Source organism: Pongo pygmaeus, chromosome 13 (assembly GCF_028885625.2).
Source record: "Pongo pygmaeus isolate AG05252 chromosome 13, NHGRI_mPonPyg2-v2.0_pri, whole genome shotgun sequence".
NCBI lineage: Eukaryota > Metazoa > Chordata > Mammalia > Primates > Hominidae > Pongo > Pongo pygmaeus.
The window spans coordinates 62501118-62526112 of record NC_072386.2 but is presented as its reverse complement, the minus strand read 5'-3'; the positions used below and the strand labels follow the sequence as shown (position 1 = coordinate 62526112).

The 24995-nt window shown below is 35.7% G+C and overlaps 1 protein-coding gene across 2 annotated transcripts in view; it reads left to right on the top strand.

The window, feature by feature from the left end:
- ALDH1A1 (aldehyde dehydrogenase 1 family member A1) overlaps positions 1-22200 on the top strand; it is a 184347-nt gene extending 162147 nt beyond the window's left edge. For both annotated transcript variants that reach the window (XM_054501940.1, XM_054501941.1), the window contains exons 9-14: positions 4152-4254; positions 5861-6045; positions 10846-11010; positions 13196-13353; positions 16836-16910; positions 21591-22200. In XM_054501940.1, the coding sequence (XP_054357915.1) occupies positions 4152-4254; positions 5861-6045; positions 10846-11010; positions 13196-13353; positions 16836-16910; positions 21591-21663 (759 nt within the window). In that variant the 3' untranslated portion in view covers positions 21664-22200. The remainder of the gene's footprint in view (positions 1-4151; positions 4255-5860; positions 6046-10845; positions 11011-13195; positions 13354-16835; positions 16911-21590) is intronic.
- Positions 22201-24995: the final 2795 nt, after the last annotated feature.

The following is a 24995-nucleotide window of genomic DNA, read 5'->3' as shown; positions in this document are numbered from 1 at the left end:
GCAGTAAAAAAGGTTCACAGGAAGGAACGATGATGTCCCAATGGGTACTAGAACTAGCTCTGGGTTTTGAGGAATTGTTACTTTTTTAACTTCCTGGAAGTTGAGAAGCAAAAAGGACATTCCAGATAGTGTGGTGAGCATAATTTGATTATTTTATAATCTTAATTATTTACTCCAATATAAAGGCAAATTTACATAGCAAACAGAAATGGTGGAAAATCAAACTTTATTTTTCTTGGTCTTTTTAAAATGAAGTAAATAAATATATGTATGTCTTATTTGTTTTTCACAGATGTAGAGTAAAAAAAGTTTGCCTTCTGCAAGTCCCTAATTGAGATAGGGAAAAGCAAACCCCACAGTCAAGACTTATTGTAGACAAAACAAGTGGGAATGTTCAAGAAATGGCAATATATTTAAAAATGGTGACGCCACAGGTTGAAATCATACGAGAGGAATAAAGGTGAAAATTCCTCAGCCTAGAATTCTAGACCCTCCCCAACAGGGAATCCATGTACCTGTTGAGGTCTGTCCAACCCATGGCCAGGGATGGCTTTCAATGTGGCCCGACACATTTTTTTTTCATTCTCATCAGCTATCTTTACTGTTAGTGTATTTTATGTGTGGCCCAAGGCAATTCTTCTTCCAATGTGGCCCAGGGAAGCCAAAAGGTTGAACAACCCTGGTCTAGATCCTATGCCTACTCCTTCTCCAGGTCATCTGGACCAGGAGCTACTGTTTGCTGATCTCATCTTCAGCATCAGTTTGTGTTCGCTCATCCATGATCTCCTATAACATTGGGGGAGCACTTTACCTGTCTTAAAAAAAATCCCTCGAGATTAAAAGTCTAGAAAATATCTTGGTTTAAATTCTGACTCTACCCCTCCTAGCAGTGTATCTTTAAAAAGTTAAGTAGCCTTACTAAATTTGAGTTTCTTCATTTGTAAAATGGAGATGAGATCAACTTCACTGAGTTGTACAGAATACAATTAAATGAGCTAATGAGTAGTAAAACATTTATCACCCTACTGAGTGCTCAGTACATGCCATATGTCCTCTTTCCTCCCATACTTTTTAATTTTGCACACTAGTTTACACAGTGTGAGAAAAAAGCTTCCTGTCCCAATATTTCTTTTTCTCCATCTCTGCCACTCTGCCCCATCTCTTCCTGATTATTCCATGTATCTTTTCCTTCCCCCAGGATTTTAGTTCATACTTGGCCATAACCTGCTCTAAACTTGCTCCCACACGTTCCCTCTCTGGCTTTCTCCTTGCCTCTACAGTCCCAGGAGCAGAGCAGCCTAAATTTTAAAATACCCCATCTGAGTTCCCATTGTCCACCACATATAATAACAGTGCCTGCTTATTGCCTTGTTATGTGTCTCTCTCCCTTGCTGATTATCCTCAAAGACAGTCTTATTCATTGTTATCTCCAGAAACCATCAAAGTAAGAAATTCTAAAGAAGTATTAGAGAATTAAATGTGAATAACACGATTTTAGGAGCCACAAAACCCATCATACTTTCAACTCCTGAAACTTAGCTCCATATTCCCTGGAACTTCTTTCTGGATTTTCTTTTAGCTTCACATTTGTTGCTTGGCAGATATTAAGGAACTTGATAAATGTCATGAAAGAGGCAAACAATCGACTGTATCCTTTGTGTTCATTGTAACAATGACCCCCCATTCTAATAACACTTTTGGCAAGGTAAGAATTTTTTTTTTTTTTTTGAGAGGAGTCTTGCACTGTCACCCAGGCTGGAGTGCAGTGGCACGATCTTGGCTCACTGCAAGCTCCACTTCCGTGGTTCACGCCATTCTCCTGCCTCAGCCTCCCAAGTAGCTGGGACTACAGGCACCCACCACCACGCCCGGCTAATTTTTTTGTATGTTTAGTAGAGATGGGGTTTCACCGTGTTAGCCAGGATGGTCTCGATCTCCTGACCTCATGATCTGCCCGCCTCAGCCTCCCAGAGTGCTGGGATTACAGGCATGAGCCACCGCAATATCCCATTAGATTCATATAAAATAGAACTCTACCCACATTGTGCAAGACGTAATAAGTTAGACCATTTTCATGAGCATTTGCTACTTCTGCTCCACATGACAATGCCACAGTATCATGGAATACACTGTTTAGCCATAGTCTTAATAGTTCTTATCTTTTCTTCATTGCATACTCCTTTGAGAAAAATGATAAACGTTTACTTTTCTCCAAATAAGGGAATGAAATCATGAGACAAAAATTAATGTCTCTTTGTTTTGACTTTAGCTAGACTTTTTGGAAAACTCAAGCCTTTTATTTGCCATCTAAACTTGTGCTAAGCAAAAGTGTAGCCTTTCTTTCTCATTCATACTTCTAACCATTCTTCATCCTAGTTCTTTTGACATCTGTAGCTTTTACAAAAATAAATCTGATTTTATTACCTTCTCCAAGGCAAAAGTTATCTACTTTAATGGAGTTACTCCAGTAAACCTAAATTAAACAAATAAAAAAAGTTCAGAAAGAATTTAGAGAAATCAAAGGGTGACGGGTAAGTAAATTTTTTATCTACAAAACTGAAAACTACTTAACACCTTGAATGAAAATTCAGTTTCTGAAAGTGGTCATAAGAAGTGTGTTGTAGAATGGCATATAAGAGAAATTTCAGACAGGATTTCCCTAGTGCAAATCTCCTTTTAATTTATTTTTCATTAATCTTTTAAGGGTTTGATTTAGAAACATAAAATATTTAAATAAGATGAAAACATTAGCATATTAATGCCCTATTCTGTAATGCACAGTAGCAGTTAGTTCAGTAACCACATAAAATCTAAACATACACTCACTAAACATCTATTTCTCTCTTGTTCAGTTGGGATAGAAACTTTTTATTCAAATCTGACATGTGGAGTAAAAAAAAGAAACCTAGAAAATAAAAGAAGCAAAATAGTGAATTGCCTTTAAGAAAGAAAGGCAAAGAACATGTTGGTGGATTAAGGCTGCCATACAAATAATAAAAAAGAAATAATTGTAGAACCAGCCAAGTTTTTAGAGATAGAAAAACCAGAAACAACTATAGTAAGTAATCTTGATGGGAAGTGATCCACAAAGGAAAAAATAATTGAAAACAAAGTCTTGCTCTGAAAAGAGCAAACTAGCATTAAAGAAGAAACCAGAACTGTAGGATTCCAGCTAACTGAAGTAGCTGCACAGATCCCATTTCTTTCATCCAGTTCCACTGTTCAAAGGTGTGTGTGTTGGGTGGGAAGACAGAGAAAGAAAGTGATAGAGAGATGACTGTCAATCCGCAATTAAATGAGACTTCTGTCATAGATACTAATGAGGAGAGGTAGGCAGTGATACGTTATTCTTACTGCTACCACAGAGTTAACAATCTATTTGGGAAATGTATTTCTATATAAATGATACAATCTGGATCAGACTCTGAAGGAGACTTCATGAGGTTTTTTGGGAGACTAGAAAAAGAAATGGTCCTGTCATTTCTTCTAGCATCTGACGTAGTGTCATCAGAGAGGGATTTAAGGAGAAGCTAAGATATGAGCTGGACCCCTAAGAAGAATAGAACTAGAAGGCAGTCCAGGTTGGGGTGGACAAATAATGAGAAGAAGGATGAGATTCAAGAGGTAGTGAATATGTCAGTTAGACTGGATAGAGTTATCTGGATGCCAGAAGAGGGATTAAAAAATGAAATAGCTAAGTTGTGACTGGGTCATGATAAGTCTGATCAATCTGAAGAGAGATGATATTCTGATTAAAATTAAAAATAACCTCCATAGCCATCAATATCACTTATCCATGTTCTATATCTCTGCTTTCTTGCTGATGAAAAATCAGCATTTTTCTGATTCCTTTTGTCTGTATGCTTGGATGAGGGAGCTTTTTTATATCTAAAGGTGCCAGATCTTTAAAAATGCCATTTGCCAGAGAATCACTTGAACCCGGGAGGCGGAGGTTGCAGTGAGCCGAGATTGCGCCACTGCACTCCAGCCCTGTCGACAGTGTGAGACTTCGTCTCAAAAAAAAAGCCATTTGGTGTTTCTCCAAAAAGAAATTTTACTGTGGCACAAACATCACATAAATTTAGAATGCTAAATAAACCTGTGTTCATGAGAGCAGGGTAAGCCTCCTCCTTTGTAATGTTCCCTTTCAGGTTGGCAAGTTGATCAAAGAAGCTGCCGGGAAAAGCAATCTGAAGAGGGTGACCCTGGAGCTTGGAGGAAAGAGCCCTTGCATTGTGTTAGCTGATGCTGACTGTGAGTAGAAGCCACTTTGTTAACTTTTCGTCCTTCATCGTTTTTGGTGTCTGATAATGCCAACAGTGAACTTGAACTTTACAAAAAAAAAAAAAAAAAAAGCATTTGCTTCTAACATCAAAGTGTAAAGAGTCCAAAATTACTCTTGAAAATCTCTTAAATCTTCCTAAAGTTATAACACATAGATAATAGACACAATTTCTTCCTCGTTTAGAATAGATTGCTATTCCTCAGCTGAACCCTAGATGATGTAAACATTTTGCATTTAAGTGCCATGGTGTATTTTTAAAATTCCATATCTGTGATTATTAGCATTTCGCTGAGCTAATGAGATATTCCAGAATGGGACTTGGATTGAGACCAACTGAGGAGACAGCAGTTTCACATTTGCCCTCTCCCTTCACTCTGGGTCATACACTCATTAAATGAAATGATCAGAAGAAAATTATACCTAATATTTAAATATTTTTTCCTAGCAAGTATAGTGGAGTTTATGTATATTAAACCTACAAATTTGATATAACTCCACTATATAATATTTTAGGTTCATTCTGATTATATTACCAAGTACAATCTCCCAATTATTTCCTAAATAGAAGTTAATTAGCAGAAATGCACGGTCAAACATTCTTTTTTCTTTCACAACTGCATTATCTGTTAGAGGCTGTAAATACAAATGGTTCTTGGAATTAGCCTGTATTGCTGTTTTGATCTTAATTGAAGTATTGAACACACTACCTTATGAAATATTCTATAAACATGACAGATTTCTAATTTTACTAAGACTGTCTATAAACTGCTTCTGCTACAACTTAAGCAGATGTAATTAGTTCACAAAATAAATAATCATAATACCCAGTTGCTGTAACATTGAATTGAATCTTCAGCATTTAGAAAATTAAAATGCAAAGAAAATTTTATTCTTGTTTAGAGTCTACTATGGAAGCAACCTATTTCTTCCTTTTAATGCACATTTTATCACCTAAAATAAATAAGAGTTTATAGGCACATATGAAATAATACGGTATACTTTAGATAGATTTTGAAAATGTCTTTGCTAGAATAAAATCATAAGGTGAGTGAGTGATTCTGAGTATTAGTGTTTTTTGCTACTTTTTAGTTGTTTTTGTTTTATTTTGTTTTTCTTTCCCACAAAGATCACATTTCCTATTGAGTAGAGTATTTAAGAATCTTTTGAAATTATTTAATTCAATAGACATGTCAGGTTTTTTTTATTATCTGTTTAAAATCTGGGGCCTGAAAGAAATAATCACAGTCATCTAATTATGTAATTGGAGATATTTATATAAATCATTTCCAAAGAGATTTGATCTCGTGATCAAATCTACATTCTTGATGATGTCCATATTAAAGTTGTAATAGTAACCACTATTTTTTCAGATTCTGTATGTTGCTATTTTTTCCATGGTAAATGAAGGATCCGAAAGATTAATTTGCCACCTGGCTGGTAGGAGGTAAACTATACTGAGCCCATGTCTGACTATACAACTCATAATTTTTCTTTATCTCCATGTTGCCTCTGAGAAACATATAAAATATATAATTTTTAGAAAATATATCTTTAATGTGAATATATTCTTTGCAGTGGACAATGCTGTTGAATCTGCACACCATGGGGTATTCTACCACCAGGGCCAGTGTTGTATAGCCGCATCCAGGATTTTTGTGGAAGAATCAATTTATGATGAGTTTGTTCGAAGGAGTGTTGAGCGGGCTAAGAAGTATATCCTTGGAAATCCTCTGACCCCAGGAGTCACTCAAGGCCCTCAGGTAAGTATAAAATAGAAAGGATAGCATTTTCAGGGCACAGGAATAAAGTATCCTCTTTAGACCTAGATTTTATTGAGTAAGATTACTTCCCATCTGCACACCTTCCTAGGTGACAATGCTGTGCCAGTTTGGTGATTAAAAGCAATCTAACTCCCAATGATAATGAAATCATCCTGTTTTTGTATTGCCCAGTTTTCATGTCTAGAAACAGTTTACCAGCCATGCTGGGAATTAAAGACATGAGGAAAAATAACAAATGTTCTAAATTTTTTGCTTTCCTCAATCTGCACACCTCTTGATGCCTATATACAGTTATCTGTCCACTTTGATGTTCTTATACCTTCCTACCATTTTTTCCTCCTCAATCCTTCATCTCAGCTGCCATCCCACAGTTATAACCAGCACTCCCCTAAATCCTCTGCAAGTCATCAGTTACTCTGACCCCCTAATCGTAGCATGGGGTCCTAAAATGTCCTGAGTTTCCTTTGTGGCAAACTTCGTATTTCAGTTGTTAAAGCCCAATTATTCCCCAAGGCACTGAGTTTTCTTTGTAGACTTTATTATCAGTAAAGGTCTCTCTCTCTCTTATCCAAAGATCATCTTTCCCTCTTCCTTGCATAGTTTTCTGTTCATTGTTTGTTTAAGCTTCTGGATCTTTGGTTGTGAATTTCTTCCTGCCCTTTGGGTCTTGTTCTAGAGCAGTGATTCTAAACTGGGGCAATTTTGCTCTCCTCACCCCGGGGATATTTGGCAATGTTTAGGGATATTTTAAGTTGTCACTACCTTGGTGAGAAGCGGTGGCTCTACAGGCATCTAGTGAGTAGAGGCCAGAGATGCTGCTAAACATCCTGCAGTGACCAGGACAGCCCCATGACAAAGAATTATCTGGCCCAAAATGCCAACAGGACAACTGCTGAGAAATCCTGCTCTGGAGTCTAGACATTAAGCTTAGAGGCTCTGTTCTTTCACAATAAAGGTTTTACACTGATGCGTGCTGTTAATTTGAAACCAAACACTATTCTTGACTCATTCACTAAGCCAAAAGTAAATTCAGTTAACTAAAAGTTAGTGAACGTTGCTATCAGCTGAAACTTGAGATGGGTACCTGGCAATGCCAAAAGGAACAAAGAGGACTTGATCCCGGACCTCATGGAGTTTACAGTCTAAGTAAGTTGGACAGTCTTGGATTTTCCTGTTCATCTCAAGACATCCAAGTAGGAAAATCTTAGGACTTAAGCAGTGCCACGTATTGAAATCTAAAAGCCCTAAAATAAGCGGCAAGTGAGGTAATGCTTTGTTTTATCTTAATCCCATTATATTTTGTATTTGTCTTTGAGTTTAATGAGTACGTAAAAGTAGTTGCCTTTTTTTTTCATATTTGGTATATGGATGCCAAGAGATACATTCAAATCAATTTTGACTTGGTCTGCCATTTCAAAAAAGAATGGAATTCTAAGTTTTTTGTTGTTATTATTTATCTATCCAACTAAAAGTGAAGCACTTTTCTTATTTTATTGATGGATTGATAGATGATTGATTGATAGATCTGAAGAGAAGAGAGAATACCTAAGATACCTAATGCCTAATTGTTGGGCAGTACTTTCCTCCATTAGGACATCTTCACAATTCGACCAAAGACTCAAAAATTGAGCTGGAAGACCTCATTGGTTTTAAGATAAGGAAGTTAAAATAGACTTAAAAATTCCTATTTTTAAGATTCTAAAGTAAATAATCCAGTGATCTGATTAATATAAGAATTTAGTTCCTATAAATGCATAGAATCCAGTGATCTGATTAATATAAGAATTTAGTTTCTATAAATGAATAGATTTTTATCACAAGTTCCATTGAGTCAGTAGGATAAGTAGGTATGTTAGAATTTGGAGAAACAAAAAACTAAAAAGCCCTGGGCTCCTTTACCAGTAAATATTCATCTATTGTTAGGAGAAAGAGCTTACTCAAAGGGGATACTCACTCACTAAGCTTTAGCCTATTGCCTCATCCAGGGGTGGTTGAGTGAACTGAGGCTTTTAAATACAATGATGGAAACTTCCTCATTAAATATAACATCAAAAAGGTTATAGAAAAAATAATGGTCAAAACGATTTGTTTTAGAGGAAAAAATTAAAGTTTAAAAAAATTTGAAGATTACAAAGTATTTGGGGGTTAGAGCAATTACAAAATATATATATACTTTGTATATTTGTATTATATCTGTGCATTCATGTGTGTATATTTTTCATATTTCAAGTGATTTTCCTATTTGACTTTATAGAAAAAAATATATATTGTCTTAAACTTGGAAAAATTAGTATTTTCATTTGAAACAGAAATTGTGATATCCACTTAAACGATATTAAAATTATCACAGAGTAGCACCTTATAATAGTGTGGAAAGATGGACTTTTGAGTTACAGGCTGGATTTTAAATCCAGCCTCCCTGAAACTATTGTCTTATGTGTAGAATGTGCATAGAAACCTCAATCTTGAAGAATAATTCTGCAGTGCAATTGGATAATCTATAAAATGTATCCATCAGAGTGCTTGGTCCACATGCTCAAATGTCTAGTAAATAAATAAAAATTACATGCTTCCATTTATACCCATGGTGACAATTATCATACAGATCAAGTACTTCTATATCTATTTATTGCTTTTGTTGATACATGGTTTCTGAATAATTTGAGAACATGTAAGTGCTTTTTCCCAATTCATCTTCTTTAACCCACTAAGCCTAAGGAATCAAAGAATTTACCCATTCAAACACCTTAAAGTGTTTCCTTTGAGACTGCTACAATATCATGACCTACCTATTACATTTCATAGACTAGCCCATAGGCCAATGGCCCATCACATAAAAAAGCCCCAGCTACATCCTAGCATTATTGAACAGTCCCAGGTGTCCAGAAAGAAGGTCAAGTTTATATATGGTCAATCTGATGCCTTCTGAAGAAGGTTTGTATTTGTGGTGAATCAAAATTAGCCAGACAAAACTGACCAGTCTCTAAGTAGAGCTTAATTTTTTGTTTGTAGTCCCAAGCTCCACCACAGTGTTCCTCAATCTTTCCTGTGCCTGGGGATTCAGTAGATCTGAGGTGGGGTCAAAGAAGCACATTTGGCTACCAAGTGATGCTGCAGCTGCTGGTTGTAGGACCACATTGTCAGTAGCAAGGCACTGAAATACGAAGGCCTGTAGTTTTATAAGTTAGCGACCATCTAAGTTTTTCAACAAATAAGGCTTTTCAGCCCTTTTCTCCAGTATGTATGCAGGGATTTGATTGGCACTGGTTATTCAACGTGGTCACAGACAGGAAAACATGATGATGACTTGGGAAATATATCTTGAAATAAAAACCAAATATCATGATGTTGAGGGCATAGTCAGATTAATATGTTCCAATAAGATAGAAAGCTTTATGTGGAGGGACATAGACCCTTGACTATTTATTGAGAAACTAGAATACATTACCTAGGCAGAATTTATCTCACCCCACCCCTTCGTCTGCTACTATTTAACCTATGTAGTAATTTAAATATTTCTTCTTAACACTACAATTTTCTTAATCTGCTGGAAATGAAGGAATATTTTCCTTCTGGGATATTATATTAAATATTGCACTAAGGACTGTTGAGCAACATTGTACCAAATATTGTGCCAAATTTTAGAAAATAGTTTCTAGTTTCAAATAGTGCTTAATCTAGTTAGATATGGGGGCTGAGCTGTGTCCAGTTAGAAATAACTTTATGGAAGCTTTTTCTTGGCTTTGGAAGATAGAGAAGATTTGCAGAGTCGGAGAAGAGTAAGAGAAAGTGAAACATAAAACTTTTCAAGTAGTGGGAAGTTAAACCTACAAGAGCTTCCACCCTCCAACCCATCTTAGCTCCTAGATCTCCTGTTTTTCCTTTAATCCTTAACCCCTGCTACACCTGAGATAGGCAGCCCTCACCAGTTACTTGGAATCCAAGAGTCACCCAGTCATTCAACGTCACAAAATAGAAATTGAGACAAAAATTAGCCCCGGATTTCAGTGCTTGAAGAAGAGGTATGTGTTCCTGGTGTTCACAACCAGAACTCCAAACTCATTTATTTTTCTTATAAAAATAGTGTTTAAATAAAGACCATTTAAGTTCTGTAATACTTGGCATATAGTTAGATATGGCTCATTCAATGAAGCAGGATGGTGACATTCAGGACAGGCCAGAAATTGGAAGCAGGTTTACTGACTGCCCCAGTGGGACCAGAACTGGGAAGGGTGCCCAGACTATGGTCAGAATGGGATATCCAAGGGCATCGGACAGGTCAGAGTGGGTGATTCAGAAATGGGGAGATCAAAGAGAGGCTCGGGAGTCTTCTAAGAACAGTCTTAAATCATCTGCTTCCCAACAGATCTAATTAAACCCAGTATCAAAGTTCTCTTTTTCTCTTTTCCCTCCTTTCATTTCAGCCAGGACAATAGTTCCAGGTAAATGTATTTAGATTAACAGGCATTTCTTCCAGAGTGAATAAATGATGATTGTCATTTATGAGTTTTTTATGTGTTTGCAGTGCTGAATGCTTTCCTATATAACTATAAAACAAATGTTAAATACAAATATCTGTCTTCAGGAGATTTTTCCCTAAAAGTCATGAGAAGAAAATATATCCAAAGAATGAATCTGAACCTCTGTTAGCTGTTTTGATTCAATATTTGGTTTAATTGCAATATTTTAGCATTTTGAAGCCCTTGTTAACAGGCCCAGCAATGTGTTATCTTTACAAGTGACTACTTTTTTTCTTTTCATGTGATATTTTTCAAATAGATTGACAAGGAACAATATGATAAAATACTTGACCTCATTGAGAGTGGGAAGAAAGAAGGGGCCAAACTGGAATGTGGAGGAGGCCCATGGGGGAATAAAGGCTACTTTGTCCAGCCCACAGTGTTCTCTAATGTTACAGATGAGATGCGCATTGCCAAAGAGGAGGTAAATGGTTTCATTCTGTTCTGTTCTTTTTGTTGCCATGTTTTGTCTGTATGTGTTTATACAAAGTGTCCCTTTAAAATTCCCAGCTCTTTGGAACATCTTTCCCTCTAAACCTTACTCTTTATTCTGTTCTTGGTAGAGGTTTAAGTTATTTGTGATAGATACTAAAAAGTAGTAAGGGATCCATGGGGTCAGCCACAAATGTCCAGTCAACACAGATCTGGATGCTTAACAATTTTTAGGTGCTGCCTTCACAGCTTTAAAACAATGGAAAAGAATCCTGTCGTTTGCAGCAACAACCTGGAAAATTTATGCTCCATGAAATATGACAGGCATAAAAAGACAAATACTGCAGGATCTCACTTTTATGTGGGATCTCAAAGAGCAGCACTCATAGAAGCAGAGATTGGAATGGTGGTTACCAGAGGCCTGGGGGAGTGGAGGATGAGGGTTGGGAAATGTTGGTCAAAGGATTCAAAATTTCAATTAGGAGGAGTAAGTTCAAGAGAGCTATCGTAAATATCCTGACTGTAGTTAATAACAATGTATTGTATACTTGAATATTGCTAAGAGAGTCAATTTTAAGTGTTCTCACCACAAAAGAGATAAATATGTAGGTTCTACTTTCTGGTTCCATGTTTGCCCTATGGACTTTTTCTACATTACAGCCATCCATGTATTTGAAAAACAGCATTCATCCCCTCTATCACTCCCTACCTTCTATGTGCTCTTAGTCCTATTTGTTTCAGCTGTTAGATTTCCTAATTTTGTATATTGTAGTTAAATGTTTGGTGAGTGTATATATGTGTGTGTGTGTATGTGTGTACACACATTATATACGCGTATATAATGTGTGTACACATTATATGCTCACCAAGTATTTAATTACAATATACAAAATTAGAAAAAAAAATTGAACTGTCATTCTTGCATATCTTGATTAATACCAGATAAGAGGTGGAAAAAAATCTTCAATTAAGGAAACATTTATTGTGTTCCTATAATATATTAATATATAGTAGAACAGCTAGCTTGCTACTTTAAAGTAGGAGCCTGGAGCTCTGTGCTGTGTTCAATTAAAATTATGTAAAATATGAACACATTTATTAGAGTAGCTGCTGTGTTTATGGTTCCTACGTTCAAATATGATTAGATTTATAATGTTAAGATTCGCACTCAACCTGTATTGAACAGTAGCCCCTCCCTTCTGATGCTTAAATCAGTGGTGAACACCAGAAAACCATTTGTCATTTCTGATTTTTGTCTTCCTTCGTTCACATTTCCCAGAAAATTCTGGTCATTTCAAGAGTCTTTATTTGATCTTAATAAATGTTTTATTGAAATGCAGGAGCTTAATTTTAAAGAGAAAATCCAGTTGTCTTTCTTCTACCTGAGGCTGAGATACAGGGTGAATTGAGTTTGGGCTGCAGTAACCAGGGACTTAGTGAAAGCAAAAGAGTACTTTAGGTTAGAATAAGCATATTGTGATTTTTGTTTTCTGTCCTGCAATTATAGCCATTACCAATGAATTCATGCTTTGATTAGAATAGGATGGTTTAGAATGTATAAGCTCTTGCAGTAATGAATAATTCTGTTTGATACATTTAAGTTGCCTAAGATTTTGCTACAGAGTAGACTAAAAGTTCATGATGTTTACCTAACTTGGTTAATCATGAAAAGTAATTAGTATTAATATTTTACCAATGGCATACAGGTATTTAAAGCATTATTATTATCAAACATTGCCTATTAATTTATCCAGCAGATTATCATTGCCTATTCATTTATCCAGTAGATTGCTTTCTGCGGCTTGTTATTATATGTAGTGACTTGGAAGATAAGAAAAACTAGAGAGTGAATTTAAAATATTCCCAAGTGAAAAAGAAGTTAATGATTTGTTGCACAATCATGAGTTCTTGAAAGCTTAATTCCAACATCTAGAAACTTAATATTGCCTTAATTATTTGTACCCTTTCTTCTTCCAAAGGAAATTTAACACCTGACCATTATCTGTTTTCACCTACCATTTTTGCAGTTACTTATTTGGATTCTCACACACAGGTTTGAGATGAGAAGCAAAATCTTAATCAATTTAGGATAGTGTATAGGAAAAAAAATCTACAATATCATTTAAAATATTTCATTTTAACCTCTTATTTTTACTTATTTATTTCTTGTGGTATAGATTTTTGGACCAGTGCAGCAAATCATGAAGTTTAAATCTTTAGATGATGTGATCAAAAGAGCAAACAATACTTTCTATGGCTTATCAGCAGGAGTCTTTACCAAAGACATTGATAAAGCCGTAACAATCTCCTCTGCTCTGCAGGCAGGAACAGTGTGGTAAGTCCAACCTAAGGAATGTAGCCTTTTCAATAATAACCACATTAACAGATTACTACCTTGAACCTTTTCAGACTTGGATTTTTCATTTGGAATTACCTATCCTTCTAGAAAAGCAGTTGCTGTCTTGAAAAACAAACAAAAGGCTGGGCGCGGTGGCTCATTCCTGTAATCCCAGCACTTTGGGAGTCTGAGGTGGGTGGATCACCTGACTGAGGTCAGGAGTTTGAGACCAGCCTGGCCAACATGGTGAAACGCCATGTCTACTAAAAATACAAAAATTAGCTGGGTGTGGTGCCTGTAATCCCAGCTACATGGAGGATGAGGCAGGAGAATTGCTTGAGCCCGGGAGGTGGAGGTTGCAGTGAGCCGAGATCATGCCCTTGCACTCTAGCCTCGGCAACAAGAGCAAAACTCCGTCTCAAAAAAAAAAAAAAGCTATATTGGAAGAACTTTAGGGAGGATATTTTCCTTAGCTTTATCTAGCTTCTTGAAATTGCTTACCAAAAATATTGTATTGATGTTTGATTAACACAGTATAAGAATTGCCAAGTAATTTCTGAGCACTTGGTACTATGCTGTATACAGGGAGGTAAAAGAATAAGTTCTATTTAACCAATAAACAATATTTACTTGGTACCCTTGTGTATGCAAATATTCTTATATCAGCCTTCTTACTCTAGGATTATTAGAGATAATTGAAGTTATTTTTGAAAGATTGAATTTTGAAGATACCCTCCCTCTCCCATTTTTGACCTAATTTATATCTCTTATTTTTATACTTTAATCAAGAGGATATAAACATGAAGTCTGTGCCTCTCCAACTGTTGCATTCTATGCTCAACCGTCAGTCTCTAGACTATGTCTTTGGTCACTTTGGTCCCATTAGCCTCATTTTGGCCCCTCAGTCCTGGAAATAGCCCAAGATTACTTTCCTTCCCAACACTAAGTCACACCTAGATCAGACCTATGTAATATTTTCTCTTTCTTTCTTTCTTTCCTTTTTCTTTCTCTCTCTCTCTCTCTCTTTCTTTCTCTCTTTTCTTTTCTTTCTTTCTTCTTTTTTTTTTTTGGGGGGCTGGAGTCTCACTCTGTCACCCAGGCTGGAGTGCAATGGTGTGATCTTGGATCACTGCAACCTCTGCCTCCTGGGTTCAAGTGATTCTCCTGCCTCAGCCTCCCAACTAGCTGGGACTACAGGCATGTACCACCAAGTCCAGCTAATCTTTGTATTTTGTTTTTTTCTTTTTTTACTAGAGGCAGGGTTTCACCATGTTGGCTGGACTGGTCTCGAACTCCTGACCTCAAGTGATCCATCTGCCTTGGCCTCCCAAAGTGCTGGGATTACAGGCCTGAGCCACCATGCTGGCCTGGACCTATACAATATTCTAAGGCTGTGGTTCTCAGCCCTGGCTGTTCATTAGAATCATCTCGGGGGCTTTAAAAATGTATAAACTGATTTGGGGCAGGGGAGGGTGTACATTAACACAAATTATATCAGTGCATAGTTTAAATTTCTCCTCCAAAGCTCATGTGACAATTTAATTGCCATTGTAACAGCAATAGGAAGTGGGCCTAATGGGAGACTCTTAAATAAAATTCAGCAAGTTCTTCTTGAATAGTCAGTATAGCTAGTGATGAATATAGAATTTGCCTATGATAAAAGCATTAATAAAATTCAGCATAGTTACTGTGTGTATGTATATAATCGCCACTTACTGAAGATATATATACCAAGTACTACAACAGGAATACTCTTCACGCGATCTTACGCATACCTTGAAAGAATCCTGTTAAATATTATCATCCCCACTTTACACATGAGGAAACCCTTGCTTGCAGAAGACAGATAACATTTTGAACTCAAAGTTTTTGCCAAGTGAACATTTCTCAGTTGTCTGTTAATTCACAGTAAAATAGTTTCATTTCTAGTCTACAGTAAAATGAGCAAACTTACTCTCTGCACTTTTTAACAAAGACAAATTTCAGTTTTGTATTTTCAACTAGCAGAATGTTCTGTGCTTGTTTGATGAAGCTTGTTATGACCTCACCCCACTGAGGGTCTTGGGAATCTCCAATCAGGAATTTCCTCTATTATGAAAAACAGAGGGGACCATCTTGTTACTATACATCCTAGAAGATAATAATTTTCTGGCATTGTGCCAGACCTAATAGCTGCTTGGTGTTTTCAGGAAAATTATTGAACTCCAGAGTTGCAGGAATTTTACTCATAATTTCAAAGTAGGTATTTGATTTTGCAATTTAAAGGGCAATTAAACAAAGCTGAGACAATACTGCCTTTTATAAGTGTAAATTTATTAAAGGAATTAACCCTCCAGGATGAGAGACATAGTTAAGAACTTTATGGTCCAGTGAGAATGTGAAACTTCGGGAACTGGGATAGTGTTTTAACAAAGAAAACATCTGAATATTATCTCAGGATAAAAGTAATGACCAAACCTTCAAAGTATAATACAATTTATCTGGAAGCCACCCTGGTTTTTTGTTTGTTTGTTTGGTTGGTTTTCTAAATTTTTTTTGTAGAGGCAAGGGTTTGCTATGTTGCCTAGGCTGGTCTCAAACTCTTGGGCTCAAGTGATCCTCCTGTCTCAGTCTCCAGCTACTAACCCAGGCTCTGGAAGCCACATTGTTGTCCACTTATTAAAATAGCATGAAGGGAGAGAAAAGTATAAACATAAATCTCCTTTAAAAAGTGTTTTTCTCTTGTGTATGATGAGAATCAGGTAAATAATTAGATTTTGCTAACTTTGGCCACCAGCAAATTTAAAGCTAAACAAATTGTTTATGGTCTGCAAAACTGCGTTCTAATTTTCCCCATCTTGATCTTCTATTGTAATTTTTTGTTGGATTCTAATTACTACCATTCATGTAATTATGTTTGTTTATATTAGCTTCTTTAAACACTTTATGAAATATGACAGGGAATAAATTATAATTAAACCCAACTCCTGCCGAGGCCTCTGTTTAAGCAATTTATTTAACCAATTAATGGGAAAAAAAAATTAACTGAGTAATATGATACATATTACAATTGCAAAAGAAAATTGATTCTAGCCTGTTAAGTACAGAAACATCAAGAGAATTACAAGCTGATCCATATATAGGCAGTAATGAATACTGATCCAACAAATTCTAGCTTCTAGCAAACCATATCCTTCCCCCTACAGCATAGTGACTATTCTATCTTTTATAAATTCAGACTACCACTTCTCAGGGACACAATGTATGACCAAAATGGCTATCCACATATAGAGTTGCACTATTCTATTTGTTTCTAGGTAGTGTGTATCCATTTATGTCTGCATTCTAATTTATAGTGCTGCTTTTTTTTATCAAGATGAGTATGTTATATTGAAATTAATGGAGTTTGTAAGGAGCTTTCTAAATCTCTAAAACTGCCAAAAAGGATTTTTTTTTCACACATTAAGTATTGTCTATAATGCACTTTTCTTTTCCTTCAGGGTGAATTGCTATGGCGTGGTAACTGCCCAGTGCCCCTTTGGTGGATTCAAGATGTCTGGAAATGGACGAGAACTGTAAGATTAACGTTCTGTTAAGATAAATATTTATTTTTATGAAACTGATTTTCATTCCTAGGGAATTAACTCATAGTTTTCACCTTAAATAAAACCTGCCTCTGTTCTTTCCTGGAGATTCATAGCACCAAATAGCTTATTAAATGTGGGATGTACTCCATAAGTGCAAAAGCTGATTGCAGAACGGCAACATAATTTACCAAGTTCCTACTATATTTTAGGGACTATATTAAGCAACTTACATTGGTGATTGTAATATTGCTTGCTTTTAGAATTGCTTGCTATATATATGAATGTAATCCATTTGGGAAACATTTCCAGAAAAGAGGTGGAAACTATGAATTGGTGATTGTAAGAAAGGTGCAAATGTAAACACTCTAGTTATTTGAATAAACCATTTAAATAAGTAAATTAGGTGACTTATGTAAAGGAAATTTCAGGGTAAGAGGAATGATTCCCATTTGTTCAGATATTATTGATGTAGACTTTAAAATTTTTAATTACCATAAGAAGTTATTTTTAGTACTGAAATTTAAACCTAAAAGGAAATTTGAGGAAAACATGTTTTATAGTAGTGACTAGATTAAGAATATTTGTATATAAATACATTTATGAAATTTCAATTGCTTTTGAAAGCAGGGTATATAGACTTTTTAAGTATGCACATATATATGTAAATACAGAAAGTAGTGGCAATATGCTCAGTTGATTTTGTTTAAGCAATTTTAGTCATTTTATTTCTTAAAACTTTTTTACATATATTAATGTAAACATGTATGAAGAAAAAAGAAATAGAAACCTTATAGTATCAAACACAGATCGTAAACTTGCTCATTTTGCAATTAGCAAGTGAAAATGTGTCTTTCTCAATTTCTAAATGCATTAAATGGTTGAGTACCGTATTCTAACGAATCAGCAAAATTACAAGGAAACAAATATCTCTGAGGAGTCAGTGACATGGGAGAATTATAAAATGACCAGTCTACTTTCTTAATATGCTTTCGTTTGTTAAGCACTTGCTATGTGTAAGGTCCTAGGAACCCCAGAGACATGACACCACATTCCATGCTCTACATAGCTGTGGTGGCAGGACATGCAAAATAACCTACATACACTATGAAATAAGTAGTAATACACTGGGACTCCATATCCCATGGAGGTAGAGAAGCAATTAAAGTACAGAGCAAAGTATTGAAGAAAACCTAGACACTACCGGAGTATAAGAGTCAGGATGGCATCTCTCTAACCATCACTATTTTCATCTGTCAGACAAGGCCAAGGATTGTGAGTGTGGATAAGAGTGGAAGAAGCAAATAGATCTTTTAACCTCTATTCCATGCTTAAGATTCTATAGTTCTGACCCCATTGGAAATCCAGTGGTTGAAAACTTAATGGCAGTTGATGGAGAAGAAAACTTCTCCTAACAGAAGAGATGAAACTTCCTCTAGGGCAGAAAGAAAGTGGAGGATATCAATTAGTAGAGAAGAGGGCTTTCTTGCATGGAACATTACATGTGGTATGTTGAGGGGCTAGTGAATTTGGTTGATTGGTGTGGATTTATGGGGATGAAATATATGATTTCAGAGTTACATATGATACAGATTAAGAAGTCCTGCCTTTAAGAAATTTGACTTAGATTTTATTAGTGGAGTAGTGAAAAGCCCTGGATATATTTAGGATGTTGCTGAAGTAGAACAAAAGATTAGCCCATCAAAAATGCATAGTGTAGCTGAGAAAACATTACTGGAATCTGACCACCTGAATTTGATTCCTATTTCTGCCACTTGCTAGCCATGCACCCCAGTTCAAGCTACCTAACTTCTGAGCCTCTACTTTCTCATATTTCATGGAGATGTTCACATTCCATTTAAGATGGAATGAGAGTTCTTGTGAGAGTTAAATGACATACTGAATATTAAATCCCTAGCCACATAACTGTCACAAAGTGTAAATTAAACAAATGGGTTTCTTCCTTCCCTAGTTTCTTCTCTTTCTATTACTGGAGAATCTCTTTGCAAAACTAATTACTTTGTACAAAAAGTAAGAACAAAGGTTAGATTACTCTGAAAGGCAGTTGGTTCGTTGCTGGCCTTGTTATCTAACAACACATTTCACTGAGAACATTAAAGATAAAATAATCAAAAGGAATGCAAGACTAAAGTAGACCAAACATGTCAATTTCGTTGACTGTAATTTGGTCAGACTTTAAGGTGAAGGCATAAAGAAATCAAATAAGAGAAGGAGTGAAAACAGGAATCAACCATCAGTAATTTCCTAAAACTCTAGAACACGGGTATAGATAATGTCTTTCAAATACAAAGGAAAAAGTTGTGGGTTTTTTTTTTACTTCAAAAATTCAACTTGAGAATGCTACAGTTAAAGTCTACCTGAAACCAAATTTGGTGAACTTAACAAACAAGTCATTTGCTGCAAGATGTTCCAAGAGTTACAAGTTATTACTCAGGCGATAACCTCAAATGACTCCCAAGAGTTAAATTACAAATTTTCCTCAACAATAGAGAGAATTGATCAGTTGGGAACAGAGTCCTCAAAGAGTGAAAAATGGTGTTATGCAGACCCCAATGTGTTTGAAGGTGATACAGAGTATGCAAATCTTGATTTTGCGTCTCTGATCATAGTGTTGGCACTGGGATTAGTTAAAAGACAGAAATTCCTCCCTTTGTGTAATTGTGCTCAGTTTCACTTAGGTTAACGTAGGTCCTTTAAGACTTTGCTAGTATGCCATTTTAAACTTAATTGGCTCTCAGCCCCTCACACCATATTTTTTTCCTCCTGTCCCATAGAAAATGGGAGCAAGGAAGTGTAAACTAATGGTCGTATAGTGAGAACACAAATGAATTTTTTTTTCTTGATATTTACCAAGTGTGTTCAGCAAACAGTTCTTCTGTGCCTACTTAATTAGTGCCAGTCTTAATCCTGGGTACAGAGAGGAAATCAGATGTAATGTGGTACTAGTGCCTTTTTTTTTTTTAACAGTGTGGACCCTGGACAAGAAGCATAGGTTGATATCACTTGCAAGTTTATTACCAATGCCAACTCAGGCTTCACTCGAGACCTGCTAAATCAGAATCAGTATCTGAATAAGGTCCCAGGTGATTTGTACACTGAAGATTTTAGAAGTATACAAACAGTAACTCACAGACATAGTAAGATGAAGAGAAATCCAAACAGATGTTTGGGGCTATGTCATAGATATAGTATAGGCATAGGAATCCTAAGGAGCAGGACATATTTCAGCCTGAATATGACAAAAATCCCACTTATTACTCTCCTGAGAGCTTCAAGTACCTATATGACCCAAAATACAATGGAAAGCCTATTGGTGAAAGTCATGGGTTGATTGATCTAACCCTGAGATAACATACTTATTAAAATATTATCTTTTAATGGGTTTCAGACAACTGAGGCTAAGCCCTTTAATTACTTTAAGGAACATGCTCACTGAAGCTTTTAAAAGGTATTTTCAAAAGCTTAATTGCCCAAGAAAATAATCAGTGTAAGAGTATTAGGTTACCCAGCAGAAAATGATGTCTTCTACATGCCTGTCTACATCACAAGAACGGAGGGGTAAAAAAGGATCAAGATCTTATTCTTCTGTAAGCCTACATGTGCATGAGTGTTATGATTTTGAGACTACTCTTATATACATGAAATTTGATCATCTCATCAAAACAATATAGAGAATAACTGAGCCCAATCTTGTTAGTCATCTCTTCAACAAGGGTAAATCAGTCAGTTTCTAAAACTGGTGGGAGGTCTCCATAAACCTGATAACAAGATCCCAAAGTCCAAACTGATTGACTTGAGTTAATTCCTGATCATTTGGGTTGAACTTAAGAGTTATACAAGAAAATGGTAGGGGAAAGAGGAGGTTGTATAAAGGGGAAAAAACAACAACTGCAAAAAGCCCGAGAGCCTGAATTTAAACCAATCTATCATCTTCCTCCTCTTAAAAAGAAAATAATTAAACAACTTTAAATAAACAATAAAGGTCAGGTTTTTGTTTTGCCAAGAATCAAAAGATTTTGCTGAAACTACTGCTGCAAAATATTTTGTTTCAAGCCATCTTAGGGCACCTTAGACTAAAAATGAAACCATGATCAATTTCTATCCCCGTACCACTTCTATGACAATCACACATGGTAAATACAAGCTCTACTCTAGTACTACAATAAAACTGTAGAACTAGAGTAGACCTTGTAGTGATCATATATTACTACTTCTCCTCTTGTCCCATGTCCATCTTATTTCAATCTAAACTAGAAATGACAAAATTCTTGTTGGGTCGAATTGTCTTTTGAGTAGTTTTAGAGCTTTTTGTTTTCATTTCTCCAAGATGATCTCGTTGCATCTGCAGTTTGAGTTTTTAAAATCAAGTAGAATAATATCAAAAGGGGACAATTTCTGTGAGAAATCAACTGACAGTACATGATTATTTAAAATGAAAGTTTTAAAGAAAATTTTCCCCACAAGGAAATCTGTGTAAGACCAGAAATCTTATGATTGGCTAGCTACTATATGAAATGCTCTGTACACAAGAAATACTTTCTATTGTCCCTAGCCAGTAAAACAAGAACAAATTTGTACCGAACATGAACTACAGTATATTTACACTGCTGTGCTAAATGGTGTTTGTGGGTATGTTTTTCTTCTCTCTAGGGGAGAATATGGTTTCCATGAATATACAGAGGTCAAAACAGTCACGGTGAAAATCTCTCAGAAGAACTCATAAAGAAAATACAAGAGTGGAGAGAAGCTCTTCAATAGCTAAGCATCTCCTTACAGTCACTAATATAGTAGATTTCAAAGACAAAATTTTTCTTTTCTTGATTTTTTTAAACATAAGCTAAATCATATTAGTATTAATACTACCCATAGAAAACTTGACATGTAGCTTGTTTTGAAAGAATTATTTGCCTTCTGAAATGTGACCCCCAAGTCCTATCCTAAATAAGAAAGACAAATTTGGATGTATGATCTCTCTAGCTTTGTCATAGTTCTGTGATTTTCCTTTGTAGCTACTTTTCCAGGATAATCATTTTATAGAAAGGGAACAGTTGCATTTAGCTTCTTTCCCTTAGTGACTCCTTGAAGTACTTAACATACATGTTAACTGCAGAGTAAATTGCTCTGTTCCCAGTAGTTATAAAGTCCTTGGACTGTTTTGAAAAGTTTCCTAGGATGTCATGTCTGCTTGTCAAAAGAAATAATCCCTGTAATATGTAGCTGTAAACTGAATATAAAACTTAATAAAAACAACCTTGCATGATTCTTGTTACTTTTGAATTTTTCTAAGTACAAGTTTTGTTTACAGTGATTTCTTCTTGTCGCTTAAAAACAGTGTTAAACTGAGCATAAAGGTACATTTAAAAGTAAAAGTCTAATCCACCCATTCTCAAATGGGTAAAGAAACATGTTGTATTTTCCAAAAGAATTCTCGAAATCAGTAGATTTTATCTGAAATAGATGGCCTCAGTCCTTCAGTAAGCAATTATTGAGTTCCTACAAAGTTTGGGTATGTGTTAAGTGTTGTAGAAAAGAGGTGAATAATGAATGGTCCATTATCTGAAGATCTTTAATTTAGTGGTTAATAAAGACACAATCCCTGCACCACAGAAAGGAGGGTCATAAAAAAATGAGGATTTTAGAAACTTGTAGTGACTTGCAGAAGTGGTCATGATGAAGGCTAACTGAGGGAATTGGGAATGGCCTCAGGTAGGAAATTTGACTGAATGTAAACCTTAATAATGAGCAAATTTGCAGTGAATAAAAGGGAAAGAGGTTCTACAAAATTTATCAGGGCATGTTCCATTGAAAAAACATTTGGAAAAATTCTATACAATATATTTTCCTCTCTTGGAATTTCAAATTGCACATCGGCAGCGTATCATAGGTTCCGAGAAGTCCTGCAACCTTCTTAGTTTTAATAGAGCCCCCTTTTTTTTTTTCCAAATTAGCAGAGACTTTGCCTTCTCTCCCTCACCCCCTTAGTTACCACCAATTAACGTTAAGAAACCCATGCTCGGCTGGATACAGTGGCTCACTCCTGTAATCCCAGCACTTTGGGAGGCCGCAGCAGCAGGTGGATCAGTTGAGCCCAGGAGTTTGAGACCAGCCTGGGCAATGGGCAAAATCCCATCTTTATTTAAAAAAACAAAATTAGCCAGGCATAGGGGCACATACCTCTGGTCCCACCTACATGAGAGGCTGAGGTAGGAGGATGGCTTGAACCTGGGAGGTCGAGGCTGCAGTGGGCCATGATCATACTACTCTACTCTAGCCTGAGTGACAGAGTGGGACCCTGTTTCAAAAATAAAAATAAAAATAAAAACCCTTGCTGTCCTATGCAATGAAGGAACACTTGGAGTTCTAAGGAGAGATCTGGGAATCAAAAGAGAGCAGCTGAAAAAAATGTCCTCCGCATGAAACTACACCAAGCTTACACATTTACCCCCTCAGAACAGAATTGCTGCTTGTGTTCTCATTCTTCTGTTGCGCTTCCATATACAAAGTGACTTAGGCCCAAATGAAATGAACATTTGTGTATAACTATACACATTCTAAAATTTTTTTAGTTTAGCAACTTAGGATAACATTTTTTTCAGATTTTATATAAGTTTATCATTTTACATTAACAGACACTTCAGTGCCTCTATTATTAGGACACTACTAGCTGCTGCAGTCAAGTGTAACAATGTAAGAACAAATGAAGTTCATTGGCTTCTTTTACAGGAAACAATTTAACTCCCATTTCAAGAGTTTTTCAAACTTATGTTGGCCTATAAACTTTGCAATTTGGACTACCTCGTAAGATTTGGGACATGTTTACCCTTTTGAAAACTGAAGAAACCAAAACCTTGGGGAGAACTGAAAGGTCTTTGGACAATGAGAAGGAAAAGTGTCCAAACACAGAGGGAGTTGTGTTTTCCTAAAGCCAGACAGTGTCTACATTTTAAAAGATGTGTTTAAAGCCACGTGTAAATAAATTAATAGGTAGACAAGCTAATATTGTAATGGCATGCAACCAGAACATTTTAAAATGTGTAACAAAGAAGGCAGAGGACAGAACAAGACAAAAGCCAGAAGCAAGTTTAAATATTTGAAAATTTTCATTGTATAAATAAGACATTACAGGATTAAACAGAAAATATCTGTTTTATATTGGCTTGTTCTGAGTCTCTAGACATTATTTGTATTATATTTCATTATTTATATTAAAGCCATACCAGTAGTAATTCTTAAAGCCTTGAAAAGTTAAAAAGTATCTTATTAGCTCATGTGCTACAGGAATTCCAGTAAGAAATTTCATCTTGAAAAATTCAGTTTTGCGATCATAACTATGATCTCATTGTCCTCAGTGTCCAAATGGTAAAGTATTTTTATCTCCAGGAATACCAAACTAAGTGACAGAGGTTGGAATTCACTTTTTAGGCAGAGACAACATCAGGCATCAGATACTCATTCACAAATGTCTTATCTAGTTGGGTTTTCTTCTTTTTCTTTTTCCTGTTTTGTTGTTGTTGTTGTTGTTTTTCTTTTTGTTGTTGTTATTTTCTAAGGATATATACTTCTGGCTTTATTGAATACATACCTCTGGCTTTATTTTGAAACAGCCAACAAGAAATAGAAGGCAGGTTAAATGTTTTTCTTAGAGAATTTTAGCCATTTCTTCACATAATTCAGGAGGGAGCAATGAACTCAAAAGATCTTTTCTCTGGGCAATGTGTGTAATGTTTTGAGTGTCTAATTTCACTTGAACACTTAGAAGTGCAATTCTGCAAATTAGTTCTGGCTTTTTCAGAGTATACTACATGACCAGGTTACATTTTCACGTGAAACACGTTTCCTATTAGAGTTTCATTTACTGATTTATCCTGGGATTTTTAAAATATTTTATTTTATTTTAAGTTCCGAGATACATGTGCAGTATGTGAAATACCATTTGACCCAGCAATCCCATTACTGGGTATACACCTAAAGGAGTATAAATCGTTCTGTTATAAAGATACATGCATGCACACGTATGTTCATTGCAACACTATTCACAATAATAAAGACATGAAA